Here is a 17805-nt window from a genome sequence, read left to right on the forward strand (position 1 = left end):
CCGTAAAAAAAAAAAAAAAAAAAATCACCAGTCAGAATGTTTTTAACTCTACAGATTCCTATTTAAAATATCTGGATGTATCTTGTGAATCAGGTTTGCGCATCTAACAGTGGTGTTATTACGTGGTACCCCTGAAAAGTTCTCAAGGCACCCCAGAATGCCATGGCACCCTGGCTGAGAATCACTGTGCTAAGGCAATGACTGCAGACAGCTTCCATGGGCGCGTCCAAATGAGCGCATGTGTGATCTGCGGCATCACAGACCCATCTGCCACACCACAAACTCCACCCACCATACATGTCGGTTAATTTGCAGTGTTAATTTGCAGGAGATCCCAGTGTAAAAAAATCTGGCATCAGAAAAAAGCAGCGCAACACACATAATGGCAGTATGAAACCAGAGCCTGGTCAGCCAGAGCCACACTCCGTCTGCTGGCCAGGTTCTGCACACCCAGATTGACACTGGTGGAGCCCTGGCATGCCCCCAGGACCCCAGGTAAGGCTGCTGGGGCCAGCCAGGTGCTAGCCTCAGCCTTCCCTACCACATGCTACTGCTGGACAGGTAGAGAAAAGATGGCCGCATCTCATTATCTTTCTACATTAGGTATGAGGCTAGATATCAGGAGGCACTACTTCACAGTCAGGGCAACAAGGATCTGGAAACAATTTCCAAGGGAAGTGGTGCTTGCTCCTACCCTGGAAGTCTTCAAAAGGAGGCCAGATAGACACCTAGCCGGGGTCATTGGAACCCAGCATGCTTTCCTGCCATGGCAGGGGGTTGGACATGATGATCTACTTAGGTCCCTTCCGACACTACCAACTATGAAACTATGCAGGGTAAGTTTCCACATGCCGGAGCACGCATGCAGGGGTGTTCCCCAGGGACAAGTAACAGCAGCACAAATATCTGCTATTGCTAGCTGTCCCCAGGGTATGCACATTCCCACTTGTCTGGATGTGCCCTATGGGGCTAAAATGCACTGAAGTGAATTACTATGAGACCATAACCCAGAAAATACTCCTTAAATCTAAAGAAATCTGTGATAAAATGGGAAACATTCAGTAAGTTATATAGTCAAAAAATGGATGACTCTCAAGCCCTTCAAGTTTTAAAATGAAGCAGTAAACTAATCTAGATATCATTAATGGCCTGCACTTCTAATTTTGAGAGCAACATACACTGTAAGCTAGCCCCAATAGGATGTTCTCTAGAGAAGACAGCTTTAGCTTCTGTGTAATACAATAAGCAGCACGTAAGTGTCAGCTCCACTGTTCTAAACTTGGGCGATACTGATAACTTACCCTCTAGAAGACATCCACCTGATAAATCAAGACTAAATCCTGCCCCTGACATCCACAGAAAAATGTTCCCACTAACTTCAGTTGCTGGATCAGTCTCCAAGACAGAAAGTAAGAAAGCTTTTTGGATTCTTTTACTTACCTTGCACACAATTTTTACATTATTGTACACACAGCACCACAGCTTCAATCCTTGATTGGTCATTTGGGCAACGTCTACAGAGTAAATGTACAGCCCACCCCAGCTGCCATCTCATGCACACTGCCTTTGCAAGGCCTTTGCTGCAGGTTGTTAGCACTGCTGAGTGACACTGCAAATTAGCCAACCCACAGAGCTGAATTAAAGCTAGGTACAGACATTTGGGGAGGACAGGGGAAGGTTAGAGCTTATTAAAAATGCCCACCTGATCTAACACAGTTTTCCCAGATGAAGACCTTATCCTTAGACTGGCCTAACTAGGAATCTAAGTGTGAATTGTACAGGAGTTCATGAAGTTGAGATCAATCTAAAAATGGCTGACCTGATCTAAGTTAAGTGTACCTCAGAGGTAGTCTAACTTAAATCAGGGCCGGTGAGATCAAACTAAGTGAACTTCTGTATAATTCCCAGCACAGCCTTGGGTCTGGGAAAGGCCAACTGCTGACCTCAGCCCTAGGGCTGCAGTTTTCCTACCATCTTGGCCATTTAAGCCCCCTGGCCCTTCCCCCAGATGAAGGCATCCTGCCCCCGCGGAACAGCCAGTGCCCCCTTCCTTAAGTCCATCAAACACCCTATCCTGCAAGCCACTCCTGGTTCCAGTTTGACTGGCATTTGCTAGTGCCAGGAGCCAATCAAAGTAAGCTTGGGGGGGGAGGGCGGGGATAGATGGGAGTAGGTTTGCTGGGATAGGGGGATGGTTTACCTGGGGGTGGGAGGATCAGGGGCTAAAAACAACCCCTGGTTTGAGGAGGGGGAGAAGCCCCCCATCCCTCACACCATAAGTCCATTGACCACACCAAAACCTCCCAAAACTTACCAACTCCCCCACAGATCCCACTGTCCCCCACAAGCCCTCTAAGCCCTTTGCAAACCCTGCTTGCCCCATCTATCCCACCAAACTTTCCCAGTCCCCACTAGCCCCCACATTTCAGCTTACCTTAGACTGGGTAGCCATTTTTACTCCATCTAACCTCCCCCTAACCTCCCTGAATGTTATGTTGTATGTCAACATAAATTACAGAGGGATCAAAAATGGGTATGCATACAGCTATCATGTTAGCTCATACAGTAGACAGTTGTTACTGTGCCTTGCCACTAGGTGATGGGGAGCAGGTTAAAAGCCTGTTTGTTTTCAGTAAACTGCTACATTGGGATGGTTGTGGACAGATGACATCTAAACCAGTATAATTTACAGAGATCCTCACCTCTGTCTCCACCAACTTTACACAGCCCTCAGAATACTGCTTTTGCCCATCTTTTGGCCCCAGTTAGCCTATACATACCAACAACTACATGCAGCTCAACAAAAAGAAAAGTGTTTCACAAGGCATTTATAATTTCAAGTAATTCTTGCTCTGAAATATTTTAGGCACATTGTACCACCACCCCTTTTATATTCTTTTGGAAGAGGGCAGCACCTGGACAATGGGAACCTCCAGTGAGGATTTCTCATTTTCTCCTACACATGAGAGAACCCAATCAAGGGGTTCTTTTCTGGCCAAGAATCCTTTCCTATTCTCAACAGAGAGGGTGCTACCTGGGAACAGACAAACTCTTACCAACAACCCAACCCAACCCCACAAGTAACCTGTGCTGTCCACACCTAAATATTAGGGGTGTGCAAAGCGGGCCCTATTCGATTCAGATTTGGCCCAAATCAGGGACAGCAATTCAATTCATTGATTCAGATTAGCGTCCTTGATTTGATTCAGCCGACTCCAAATCTAAAGATTCAATGCTGATCCAGTGAATCAGCAATTTGGACACTGAGACAGCTTTAAAAGTTTTTTCTACATGCCTTCAGGTAGCAGGTGCGGCTCGTGATCGCTGCGATGCTGGGGCGCATGCAGCATCCCACAGGAGTGCAGGGGAGCCCCCCCCATGTGCTCTGCGGTGAACCCAGAAGTGGACCAGAAGTACTTCTGATCCACTTCTGATTCTGCTGGGGAGCGCGCAGGGGGTCCCCATGCCCCGCCTCTGACTCACCAATCAGCTGCAGGGTGCCCCCCACCCCCAAACCCAGGAGACACCACTCCCTGGCAGACCCAGAAGTGGACTGGAAGTGCTTCTGGTCCATTTCTGGGCCTGCTGCTGAGCACACTGGGGAGCACCCCATGCTTCTATGGGACAAGCCATGCATCACAGCATTCACAAGCCCCTGCTGCCTAAAGGTCTGTAGAAAAAACATTTAAAGCTGTGTCTATCTTCAAATCACTGAATCTTTCCGAATCTCTCCAAATTGATTCAGAAGGTTCTGATTCAATTCAGAGAGATTAAAGGGATCTCTGATTCGATTTGGATTCAGAGATTTGGCCACCGAATCGAGACAAATCTCCACCAAATCGAATCAGGGACTGAAGCTTCACACAGCCCTACTAAATATGACCTAAAGCTCCCAATCCTGACTGCCCAGGCAAAGGTACTCTGTCTATATCCAACACCCCATCTTGTGCACAAAATGTGCAATAAGGCCATATACTCCTCCCTTAAACCAGGGATTTAAAACTCATCAGACCCCATGGGCCAGGTGAGTGTACCTGAGCTGGTGTGTGGGAAGGGCCAGGACTGCCCCCCCAGCAGAGCACTCAGGCCAACCCCCTGCCGGGTTCACACTGCTGATGGCACATGTGCTGGACCCAGCATTACAGGCAGCACAGGGAAGCAGTACAGGACACCACGTGCAGCCTATGCCCTGGACCCCTGCGCTGCCTGCAATGTCAGATCCAACCTTCATGCAACAGACATCATGCACCCATGTCATCCCCAGGGGCTGGCACAGGTGGCACATGGGCAGGATCCAGCACCACAGGCACTCTGCAGTGGGTCTATCCTGGTCCTATCCCCAGAGCATGTGCCACACTCCATGTGGCACCCCACTGACCAGCCCTGCATGGGGGCTCCAGATTTAGCAGCGTGCCAATGGCGCATGCACCCTGTGGCTGCCCCCTGTGCTCCATGCAGTGCATACAGCATACATTCGTCCTGGGCTGTGCAAGTAGCCTCCAGAGCTAGCACCAAGTGCATGGGCTAGACATGCCATGCTTCACATGCCACTGGGTTTTGGGGCATGGGGTGCACGTGGTATCTTGCAAAACCCCTATGCTGCCCATAGTGTACATGGTGCCAGGTCCAGTGTGCCACCATATTCAGTGCATAGAGCCAGGCCTGGGGCCAGTTCAGCCACACACAGGCCAGATCCAGCCCACAGGCCATATGTTTATACCCCTGCCTTAAATCAACTGGCTCTAAAGCTCCAACACAACCCACTGCATAGCATCTTAGTGATCATAACAAATTACTACATGATTTCTAGGATCCATGGGGCCTGATTCTCTGGTTTCCTCTAACTTCGTTTACATTAGTGTAACACAAAGGTAAAATGCTACCATTTTCACCTGATAGCATTTCAGTTCTCTTTACAGTGATATCAATGATTACACTAGGTACAGAGCAATATAGAAGCAGATCACTGGTGTCTAGGAAATTGAGTGGGATGCTTCCAGTACATACTAAATAGATCAGAAAGCACTCCCTGAACAATCAGGCTCATGTGCCAAGAACCTAAAAGCTTTCATCATCAAAAAATTCTCCTACAATATTAGAAAACTCCTTCCAACTGAAAGCAGACCAATTCAATTCCCTGTTCATCACACCATACTATAAACAGCTCAAATGCAGTGGTATGAAAAAAGCCCAAAATGTTCAAAGTGCAGCTGCACATCTAGAAAGAAAGAGAGAGTTTCTTTCCTTTTTTCCTAAAACATTTCCTATGGAATCAATTAGCATCAGGGAGATAAACACTCATGTTCAGAGACTGTGCAACCACTATTACTGCTTGACTGCCTTGCTGCTGTTTGGATTTAATTATTAAAAGTTGCATTAGAACCTTTGGAAGGACTACTTTGTACATAAAATTAGGGCAAATGTCATAATATACATTCATACAGGTGAATTCAGAGATTCGTTTTCAGTCAACAAATTTATGTTGACTGAACATAAAATCAGTCCACAACATATTATACTACACTACCTCAGCCACAGATGTTATAAGAAATCCAGGCCTTTACAAAGTTGAATTTCTACTGCTAAATAAAGGGATATCCTTACTATAGACTGCCTGCCTAGCACCTACAGCCATAATTCCTATCCGCTGCTGAGTCCCAGATCCAAGAAACGCATGATGCCATCAGCTATGTGCTCTATGAATTTAACCTGTTAATTTCAGGCTAGGAACCAGAATGCTTAACATCTGTGTAGTAAAAAACCTGATGTGTTTATTACAACATCGACAAACAATTACTCTCAAACAATTAAAACCATTTGCTGTTGATATACAATGAACAAAATAACAGGTAATTTCAGAGCCACTTGACAAACACTAAATCACTTTTGCCGAGCCATGTAAAAGTGGGAAATATTATCATCCCCATTTTAAACGCAGTACTGAGTCAAGAATGTATTAAATTATTAAGATTTCACAGGGTACTAGTCACACAACTAGGATTACATCTCAGGAACGCCTTGCTTTATCCATTAGACCACAGGTGGCCAACCTACAGCACGTATGCTACAGGTGGCATGGACAGCTTGTTTGTGTGGTATGCAGCAAACTGGGGAGCAGACATGCAACATGGTGGCAGATAGATCAGGGAACAGAAAGAAAAGCAGTAGATCAGGCAGGGGAGAGAGATTGAAGTGGCACTCATGAATGGTGGGGGTTAATTTGTGACATGCCAGCTGAAAAGTTTGGCTACTGCTGAATTAGACAATTCTACATCTTGGCAAGAATACAGTATACACCAGAAAGAACAGTGATAACAAAACCTGCAGAGTCATTTATTCCTTTGAATCATGTGTGGCCAAATTCAGATTTGGTGTGAGCAAATGAAACTGCACTCTGGTCAAGTTATGCTTACTCATCTTAGGCCACAGTTTCACCTTTAGTATCTAATTCATAAATCTCTTACACAGAACTGAATGGGCAACAGACTGGGTCTCTTCTAGGTCCATTTATTAACAATTAGAAATGCTAAAACTGCTAAAAGTATCATTCTTCTCATGTTCAACTATAAATGAAAATCAAGCCCTGACATATCAAAATTCACACACATTTAACTTGCATCTTTACCTGTGCAACTCCATATTTATCTTGTGAATTAAATTCCAGTGTTTGTTGATCTCCTTACTTTAATATTATTAAATTGTCCAGCTCTTCATACCCCAAATGATTAAGGTTTAAGCAACAACAAAAAAAGCATACCATACGCATTTAATATTGTATATGTAAGCCATATGTGTGGATTAAGTTTCCTTAGCAGGATTTACTCCCCACCCTTATTAAGACTTAAAAGAACTTTCAAGCCTCTGATCATGTGCCTTTAACAACAAGCTGTCTGGCTACACAAAGTTATTCATTATGTTCAAGTGATTCCTAACTTGATCAAAAGCGAATCCCATCCCTCCAGAACACCTGGGAACCCTGTGATATTTTTCTTCATCATTTTGAATGCAAAAGTCAGTGCATTTGCAGCATGGCTAGTTCTGCTATGTATTTGTTTCAGTGTGGTTGCACATAAGCAAAGAGTTCACAAAGTAAACTTGCAGGACTACAGCCAAATCTGCTTCCCCAGCATACCTTATAAACTAGACCCTTTTGAAAGCTTTTCAAAAACCTCAGCTTAGTACTTTGACTCTTGCAAAGAGATGAGTTTACCTGGTGAAAAAATCAGTGCTGATTCATTCCTAGTACAGCTGCTGCAGCCTCACCTGGGAGACTATATGGAAGCCTTAGGGAAGCAGGCCATTACTTCCTGTTGCGGAAGAGATTTTTTCCCTTGTGTGGATTTTGTTTTTAATTGGTGGAAGGAGAAACACTCCCAACATATTTTCTCTGAAAGAGGCAAGGTGAAAATAAAGTGAACTAAGCACTTGCTAACACTGTTATGAGTGGCAGAAAAATTACAAAGCCTTCTTCTTTGTCTGCAGTAGTAGGCTGCATTGTGTAATGAGCAGGCTGTTGTAAAAATCCTATAATGATAAAGAGATATAAGAGGATGGAAAAACAGCCAGGAAAAGAAAAAGCAGCCTGAAGCTAGAACAACAGTACACAGGACCCAGAACAATTAGGGACTGCAAATGCAGAGCAAGAATCTGAATATGCATTTGGGCGTATTTTAGATTAGGGAATTTGTAACAAATGCAGTCTATATCATACAGCACAGAAGAGTAGAGTATTTTTCTAAGTGCTCTGCAATAAGGCATTGAACAGTAGAAAACATTTCCAGCCTTTCCACACCAGGGCTGATTGAAAACTCCAAAGCTGTATCCTTGAAAAATTTCAAATGAAATGTTTTTGTTCAAAATTCCCCATGGAAAGCACTTTTATCTCAACAAGAACATATAAATGAAGATTAAAATAGTTTCAAATTTCAAACTGTCTTTTCAAGATGGTTTTCAAAACTAAAACTTTTCATTTTTTGGTGTGAAAAATTGTCCAAAAAAATCCAACTCTTTCCTCAGGGGATTTTGACACTGCTAGAACTCCTTGTGGCATTAACTTCAGACAAGGTTTTTATTAGTTTTGTTCCACACACGAGTCTTCAGTCCACACTCCTGAAATGTTCCAAGAGTCATGAGGTGACCCAACCCTTTTTACCTTTTCTTTCCCAGACCCCTATGTATGCATTGCTGTAGTTTAGAATAAGCAAGAAGCGGATCTGGCTTGTGCCAGGAAAACAGGAAAGATTAATTCTTAAGACTGAAGAGGATGGGGGAAATATAAATAATGGTTCTTCCTAACAGCAGTAAGAAATCATCTCAACGTCAACATAGGCTGCAATCCAGAAATAAAACTAACCACTCTCTTTTGGGGAGTTTAGACAGTTTCTAAAGGTGAAGAGCATCACTTTTGAACTGTGCATCCTCTTCACTATGTTCTACCAAACCTCAGCAGCTTGTGAAGATTCTCTGCATTTCATTTTAATTCAGTAGTTCCATTAACCACTATTATAGCCCCTATTACTGGCTACCCTTCTCCATAAATATAGCTTTTTTAATCTACTTGAGATATGTAAAATAATATCAGAAAAATTTATTGTAAAGTGCGTGTGTGGCATTTACAGAATACATTATGGCTCAATGTGGTAAAAGAGATTTACAGCATCCATTTGGGACAACCTGCCATTTGCAGCACATCCATCACAGATGTATGCCACACCATATGATATATAAGTATCCTGATATGTAAATGATGACATATTTCTGTAATGTAGTTGGGATTAATACAGTAGTTAGCACAGACTTGTTAACCACCTACATGTTTAGTTATTTTTGATTCAGTATTCAGAAAAGGGAACATATGGAAGAAGACATCCTAGTACATATAGGGATCAACTACTTCTAAACATTATATTTACTGAACTATGAATAATTTTTGCTTTGCTGTCTGGGTGCAAGTGTTCAAGACAAGTATGAACAGCACAACTGGAAAACTTAACTTGTTGGCATAACATCAGTCTGATTTTTAGCCAACTGAGAGCCCTGCTTAGCCGAACCCAAGCCACGGTGATAATAATAAAATTAATAGTAATTATAGACCATCTGGGAAACAAGTGTATTTTATCCATTGAAAGCTATCTTCTTATGACTATAAATATTTGTCTTGAATCCTTGTTTTACAATGTTGACACAAAAAATACTACTTTGAGTTTCATGTTTAACATTTTAGATTTTCAGAGATGAGAAATTACTAGTTACAATTATGTATAATGGGTAATTGTTAAAGAATGATGTCATCGAGGATTTTCCATCAGGTCAGAAGGTTTGATTTAAGAGGCTTTTATGTCTGTCTTAATTTTCAGTACCACTGTTTGTTGGCATTCTGTCTGCTTTGAAATCTGTGCCAAAAATTGATTTAAGCTTGTTTTCCCAGCCTACTAGCTATCTTGATAATTTCAGTAGTTATAATATTTCATTGTAACAATGTGTTGTAAAAAAACCAGATATCTGAAGGATTTTTTTTACATTAGTGCACATTATAAACTGAAAGTGCAGGTTCCCTTTTTCTCATATTGCTTATAAGCACAGCCACACAGTATGATCTGCCAAAGACTTAAACAGTGACAAACATTATACTTGTCTCAAAGATCTAGAGAGTCTTTTTTGGCAATGAGGGCAGGACTCAGTTGAGCAAGAGTGCAGAGGCTGTCTTTTGCTTCTGTGTATTTATTTTTGGACAGGTAAGTGTTACAGACAAATAGGATGAAGGGATGCCAAACACATGACTAAGAAGCAAGTTCTTCTAATTGTGTAATCGGTTCTGCTTATAGTCTACCCATATAAGCTAACAATTCTATTAGTGAAAAGGATGTAGGGATAGAGAATCAGCAAGATCTCCAGGAATTTAGAGAGAGATAAGCATATGAAGAGAAGACAACCTTTAACAATATACATCATGTGGACAACTTGACCAAATTATATCCTTCCTTTGTAAAGATTTCAGCAGTATTATATACACATGACATATATACACTATATATGGAAAATCCTCATCTCCTTTGCATAGAATGCAAGCAGCATAGCCTAGGTCTTCAAGAGTGAGTAGTGATTTTGAGCATCCTGATTTGGAGATGTCCAATCTGAGACTCATTAAAGAATCTTGAATTTCTGTGGGTCGATGTTAACAGCTTCTGAGAATCTGGTTTTGTCAAGGTATCCTAGTGAGGCATCCAAAATATATATTACCATTTACTTTTTTAAAAGCCTTAATGTAGAACTGAAGACGTCCCAAGAGACTTTCAAGCCTAAGTATCATTCAGAGTTAAAGACTTTAGGGGGCTTTATGTCCCTAAATCACCCAGCCATTTTTTAAACGTTAACCTTTATCTGTATATGTGTGTGTCCACTCGGAGCTATAGATGGCTCTAGGGACTTATTCTGTACATAGAAAAGAATTGGATTTTGATCTGTTCCTCTCTACAATTCAGCTTTCACTAATAGCAGAGATACATATTTTTCTAAGGCCTTAGTAGTAGAATCGCTGCTGTTTTTCAGCATGCATTTTCATAACAGCACCAGCTTTCACTAAAAATAACTGTAATTAGAGTACAGGGTATAGGAATGTTGGCACATAAATTAGGATTCACCTGCAGAGGAAATCCCTGGGGCCATTTGAAAAAGTATTACAAAATGTGGAGTAGTTAGATCTGAAGCCTCTGTTGTCAATGAGATTATTTAGGATTCTCACCTGCCTTCAGATATATGGAATGCATTGGTACATATCTGGGGATTTCTCTGTAATTTAATCAAAAGAGCTACTTAAATAGTTTTTCTTGCTTAAATTACTACTTGGCTGAATTCCATCACCAAGGACAGCTCTTCATGTGGGGGCTTCTGCATCTGCAAGCTGACATTGTGGGCAAAAGAAATAAAAACCAAATTAAGGGGCAGAGGTTTGATTTTCATAGACCTTCAAGAACTTACTTCCAGACTTTCCCTCCACAGGACAAAAATCTCTCCCTCCCCCCATAGGGGTAGTAGGAGTTTACCCACAGAAGAAGCTTCCTCTAGTCTTCTGTGCTCTGTTCTAAATCAAAATAACCAGCAAAAATGGTAGCATGTAATTCAATCCTGCTCCCTCAGAAATACCCATGTTTGTTGTGCTTCCGGCAGTGAATCAAGCAGTATTTTTAATATATAGATTTATATATTATTGTTATTGCTACTGTTCCCTTGCCTCTATTTTTATCCATACTCTGTGGCATCTTAAACAGTATGAAGCATCCATTATTGAATAGCTAGAGCAAAAATAATACACTGTGGACACTGCTCTAAGCAGACAAGAACAGGCCTCTACAATCTCTTTTCATGACCAGGAAGCCAAAACTTTTGAAAGTTTCGCAGAAATAAATGGCCCTTTTCTCATCTTCAGAGTTGATTCTAAACCTACCCAAGCCTTCCCCCTCCCCATCATCAGATGGGCACTCATATCCTTGTGTAAGGAAATGGTAATGCCACCACTTCACAGAATTTTCAGAAGGTATACAACAATATAATAAGCCATAACCCTTATCTTAATGGAGTGATCTTTCTTTCACAATTTGAAATAGGAGAAAGAGGATTAAAGATGTTAGGGAATTAGAAATTAGAAAACTAGTTTATATGTGGGAAATAATTTAAGGAAGGATTTAAAACACATTTATAAGTGGAAATTAATAATCTAGAGACTGTCTTTCATGTTTTCAGAACTTATTTAAATCCACTTTTGAAGCTGTTGTGCTAACATATTTTCTCCTCTGTCATATTTAAGAAGCTACAGTAAAATACATCCTGGGAAATTACACACTGTGCATGTTGCTTTATTTTCTTCAGCCATACACCCTCCGCTGAACACCTTACTATAAAAGCCAAGACAGGCCACGCCCAACTCCCGCTGATCAGTTAATGGTGATCCCGTGAATTCCACCGTCCTTGTAGAAGGACTGGGTTTGACTACGCAGCAAAAATGCTCGATGGACCAAGGGATATCTTTCTAATAATCAGTGATAAGGATGGTATGCCAGGAAGACAGACAACAAAAATAAAAATGATAATACCTGGTGCAGCCAAATTTGAGAGTGAGGTTTCTGTAAATGTTCCAGAACACAGCATCATTCAAGCTAATTTGTCAGCTTGCTGAGAATGGTCATGCATTGCCAAATAACCATCATTCATATGCACTCTCCCAACAGTTCTATTTAAAAGGAAGCTTGGAAATACATACTTAACCCAGACCCTGAAGATATTCGGACCTGCTGTAAAAAACCTCGCATGAGTAACAGATATGACCATTTCCAATAATGGCAGCGTATCAAGGTTTGTACTCAAGAGACTACAGAAAACCAAAAAGGGAGCCATTAGTACAGTAGAGTCAGGGAAGTATCAATGCCACTGTACAAGGCATTACCTCATCCAGAGTAATTCTCATCACCATGTTCAAGGAAGTTAAACTCAAACTGAAATAGCTGCAGAATGGCTGCTACGAAATGTAGGGCCTGGAATTTGCGAGGAGACTAAGAGTTTGACTTATTCAATTTAGGAAAACACAGACTAAGAGGAGATGTGACTGACAACTATAAATGTAGGGATATAGGGGGTGAGGGAGTAAACACTAGGGGTGGGGGAATGAGCTATTTAGGCTAAATCACAGCTGTCCAGCTTCTAAGTAGCCAGGGACCATAGGCCACACCAGCAGGGGCAGCACTTGTGTGAGCCAGAGTCATGGGTACCCTGAACTGCCCACTGGACAGCACCTCCCTGATGTACCGTGTGCCTGTACACCCCCTTCTTCCCACTTCAATACATGTCCACACAGCATGAGCCTGACCCTCAGATCTCTACCCATACCGCCCTACCCTCTGGGGCGGGAGCAGGAAGTGGAAGCCAGAGGAGGGAGAAAGAGCCCAAAGGCTCTGGCTGCTGTTCATAGACAGAGGGAGAAACATTTGGAGGGCGGTGGGGGGGGACTGAACGTGTGCGTGCATGCACCCCGCCCTTAGCAGATAAGTCTGTGGGGGAAGGGGCAGGAGGAGAGGGAAGATTGAGGCCCCATCCTGCGCAGCCAGGGCACGGCGCAGGACAGATCCACAAGTGGCTCATTCGGAGGGCATCCGGCACAGGCAGAGGGTGGCAGCTCCCGCCACCGCACACACCTTGGGAGGCATGGGGAGCATGTGCCTCTGGGTCTGTGCAGGGCAGGGCAGACTGAAGTTGTGGCTGCAGCCCGCCCCCACCAGGAAGAGCCTGGTGCCACCCTGGCCCCTGCCTGCAGCAAGTCGCAGCCCACCCTGCCCCATGCAGATCCGGGGCACACAGCACCATGCCTCCTGGGGTGCTCACAGCAGCAGGAACTGCGCCCCCAATGAGCCATTCACAGCTCAGTCCCATGCCCTGCCAGCTGTGCAGTGCCTGCCCCAGCCCCACTCATTCCCCATCCCTGATGCAGCCACCAGAAGCCTGTGGTTGTGCTGCTTTGCAGACCTACCACTGCCCCGCGTTTGGGGGCCTAAGCCCTGTTAGACCCCCCCCTTCCACCACCTATGCCAGGCAGACAGAGTGATGGGGACAGTGGTGGCCAAGAAGAAACCTGGGGCTGCAACTTAACCTCTTGTGAGCCCCATGTGGCCCACAGACCATTAGTTGGACAGCCCTGAGGTAAAGGATAAATGTTGGCACAAGAACAAATGAGTATATGCTGGCCATGAATAAATTCAGGTTAAGGGTTAGAAGAAGTCCCTAAACATTAAAGCAGTGAGATTCTTTAACAACTTTCCAAATGGGTTACAGGAAAAATACTTAACTGCTTTAAAGACAGAGTTTGATAAATTTATGAAAGCAATTTTATCATATGGTGCTTCCAATAGCAAGGATGAGGATTACATCACCCCAAGGTCTTTTTCAGTACTACCTCATAATATTGCACCAGACAGCAGTGCTTTGCCAAGGCTGTGAATAACTGTTCTTATTAACCTAGTTGAAGCAGCATACCGGACCAGTGGAACACAAAGCTTCTAAACCTCTGTGTACCACTGAAGGTACTCCCATGCCTACATATAACAGAGGTTTGGAAATCAGATGGAAAGTATTATACAAGGCTCATGAAAACGCAAACCTTATGACCGTACCATCACAGGCAGGAAAAGCCCCTGAAAAAGGCTTGAATTACAGTCCTGTCACTGAAGACACTTTGTGAGAACTCTACCCCACAATTCCCATTAGTCAGACCTTGTAAGGAAGGGACTAGGGACAGTCAATTTCATCTAGGATGCATTTTGCCTACATAAAAGTGCCCTCTTTGCTATGAACTGCAGGGTTTCCTAAATAGTAAAATAATTCCATGTCATTGCCACTGTGTAATAAGCAGTCCCTTTTTAAACTTTAACACCAAAAGTAAAAACTAAAATATGGTGTTTTTTTCCAAGGAAATAAGAGATCAAGTTATTACAGAACCACTTAGTCAATGGCAAATCTTAAAAATGCAGGGAAAGGATCCTGCTCTACTGGCTTCATCTTAATATTGATGAGTATTAAGACAATTACTGAATCAAGAGTTCCCAAATTTTTCTTGGCCCTCACCTCAGACAGTTGGGCTGCCTATTTCTGGGAAATGCTCTTTAGCACAGACACTGAAGTGTTTTCATTAGAAAGCTCGCCCTGTGCAACTCACTCCAGTAGCACAGAGTATGGTGGCCTTTATGGAAGAATGTTTTGCTTACATTTCAAGAATGTCATTGAGAAGATGTCTGTCTCCAAACAGTGACAACTCCTGGACACAAATAGCAATGGATACATACCATTGCTATCTGAGTGGCAATGCTCCTGTGAGGGGCAAACTCTGTTTTCTATTCCTCCTATGTAGATCTGAATCAATCATTTGACTTTTACAAAAGTGCTCAGTGGGTGTAATTGAAAGGAAAGTTTAGCCCAATGTTTTAGCATAGGATGGTATCCCTCTCCTTCTGCCATGTGCTTGCATATGAATGCATATGCAACTAACACAAGCAAAGGGGCTAGCTCTTACTTTTTAACCCTAAAAAAACTGCCACACCTCCATCAAGAAAACTCTCTTCCAATACAATATACTGTGAGCCAATGTCATAACAAAAAATGAGCAAGGAAGAGAGTATATGAAATTTTAGAGTGAACATGCACCAAATAATTGCTTTGCTCTCATACTAGAAAATCAAATGGAAGGAGCATGTGAACTGAAGCAGTAATGTGTCCTTAATTAGTTGTTCCTAGAGACATTTTGTTGGGAAGAATCAATGTCGCTTTTTTAAAGAAAAAGCTTAGCATGTCCCCCTTTTCACATATAGGCTTTAAATAAAAATTTAAAAAATTAAACCAACTTGTGTCAATGACAGATGGCGAGGGGAAATAAAAAACCTATTTTGAGAAGCACCTTATGGCAATTAATACTAATATGTATTATAATGATTACATCAGATTTTTCACTTTGTTCAATAATATAATTTTAATGGACTTCTTTTTGTAAAACAAATTATAGTTTCTGCTGCCTAAATTTGAATGTAAGAATTCTAAAAATAAATGTTACCATATCTAACTTGAGTAATTAGAAAAGAAGAAAGCCAGGCATTACTTACTTACTAGGCATTCCTACATCGCTAGGAAGCTATACCCATTTTTCCAAGATGGTATAGAATGCTTTTGTAGCTTTATTTTAAAATTGCAAAATTTTTACACATATCTTTCCTCAAATTGGGAACAGCAATAAACTGAACACTTGGCCTTGACACTACAAATATACTCCTCCTCGCCCCCCACCCTTTATACGAAACATTACAGAAACCAGTTTTCTAAGAAAGATTCAATGTAACTTGTGTTTCACTTGTCTTTTCCAAAATAGTGAAATATTCACCTTTAATTTTAACCTTTCCACACAATAAAACGAGCATGGACCACTCCAAGATCCTTCCAGGGAAAAAAATAACAACCCCAAAATATATTTGCATGTCAGGGTTGCAATGGATTTTGCATTTAGTTAATTAAGGTTATGCCAACACGCTAGGCAGAACATTTGTAAAGAGAAGGCACTAGGAAAGCCACATGTGTGCAGGAAGTTATTTGTGCCACTACCAGGATGACCTCTGCTGGTCAACTGCACCGCTGTCTTCTCCACAGAAAGACCACCACCCACTCCAAAGAAATGCAGTCAGAGGAACTGCAAAATGCAGCAAGCACTACCCAGCCGCAAAAGTTCCTTGTCTGAAACGTGAAGTTTCTGTGGTCTCCTTCCATAGGATCTATCCTGATTCAAGCAAATCTCCTGCTGATGTCAAAGGTCAAGATTTCAGTCTCTGAGCTCTTCTCTCTGCTCTGACTCTGAATACCCCTCAGAGCTCAGTGGCTAACTAAACAGCAGTAGGAGGGTAGATGGCAATTTCCTAAATACCCCCAAAATCAGGTTGTGCTTTGAAATAACCAGGTCACTGATATTTTTAAAGTGAAGAATATGCATAAATGTAATGACCTGCCAGCATTTAAGGCTGTAAACACACGCACTGCACTGTCTTGGGACTACAAGCCAGGCAGGTTTATTTACCTGTAAGTGCACTGTCCAAGTTTGAGCACACCTCCAAGAAGATGAGTTTGGGAGACTATAAATTGCAGTCTGCAGGATAAAAATAATGTGTTCTGGCTGGTTAGATTTATGGCTGGGATTGTGCCAGTTTTAATTATACACTGGAGTAACTAATAACACATCAGCAAACTAACTACCAAGTCTGCATTCCTCCTGCAGTTAGAAATAACTACAACTGGCAGCTTCTCCTGGCTTCTCCATACAGACACAGCCCCTGCATTCTGCCCTGGAACAGACCTCCCTGCTCAAAGAGGTGATTTTACAAAACCCAGTGGTTTATAGACTGTAAAATACCAAGGAATGGCGCCCTGGCACATGCCAAGGCAAGGCTTGGCCAAGAGGCTACTACTTCTGAAGGCAAGCTCACGTCGCTGGGGGCTCGGACCAGGTAGCTAGTCCACAACCGGTGGAGGCGCCCTGAACAAGCGGAGGGTTTCCAGCACCCCCGTGCCTAGTAAGGGAGCAGGGGGGGAGACCTTTGCCTACCTGAACTCGGGAAGCAGGTTTGGCTGCAGCCCATAGAAAGCTGTGGAGAGAGTCACCAGCCAGGCGGGTTTGTAATTCCCATTCTCACACTCCAGGTACGGGGAGGACCACCTGACGTGACTCCTGTCGGCCGCGGGGCTGTCCCGCCGCCTCCAGCCGCTCTCCAAAGTTTTGGGGCCCGGGCCGAGCGCCTTCCTGTGCGGCTGCGGCTGCGGGTGCGCGTGCGGGTGCGGCTTCCACTTGCGCCGCAGGCCGTGGAACCACTCGGTGTCCAGCGAGGCGTTGTGCAGGCGGTGCGCGCCGGCCGGCAGGTCCTGCAGCAGGATGCGGCTCTCGTGCCGGCTGGCCTGCAGCACGACCCGCGGCGCGGACGACAGGGGCTCCAGGCCCAGCGTGATGGCGGCCCGCGAGATGCGGGGGTCCCCCTCCAGCAGGCTGCGGATCAGGGCGCGGTACCACTCCGCGTCGTCCCGCCAGCTCTGCTCGCGGGACCGGTTGCTCTGCAGGATGGCGCTGAGGAAGTTGGCGGCGCGGGTGAGCGTGTCCAGGGCGCCGTGCAGGGCCGGGTGCGAGCCGAGCCGGGACCGGCCGCCCGGGCTGGCCAGCTCGTAGCGCGCCGAGCAGTTGGCCCGCCGCAGCTCGCGGGCGTCCCCGCTGTACAGGAAGGAGGCCACGTCCCGCGGCAC

At 43.7% G+C, this 17805-nt stretch overlaps 1 protein-coding gene across 1 annotated transcript in view; it reads right to left on the minus strand.

The window, feature by feature from the left end:
• Positions 1-17799, minus strand: part of GPR158 (G protein-coupled receptor 158) — a gene marked incomplete at its 5' end in the record, with an annotated part of 371372 nt that extends 353573 nt beyond the window's left edge. The window contains one exon of the mRNA XM_019531865.1: positions 17120-17799. Within this exon, the coding sequence (XP_019387410.1) occupies positions 17120-17799 (680 nt within the window). The remainder of the gene's footprint in view (positions 1-17119) is intronic.
• Between the last annotated feature and the right edge of the window lie 6 nt (positions 17800-17805).

Source organism: Crocodylus porosus, unplaced genomic scaffold, assembly GCF_001723895.1.
Source record: "Crocodylus porosus isolate Cpor-Errol unplaced genomic scaffold, CroPor_comp1, whole genome shotgun sequence".
In the NCBI taxonomy this organism is placed as follows: Eukaryota; Metazoa; Chordata; order Crocodylia; family Crocodylidae; genus Crocodylus; species Crocodylus porosus.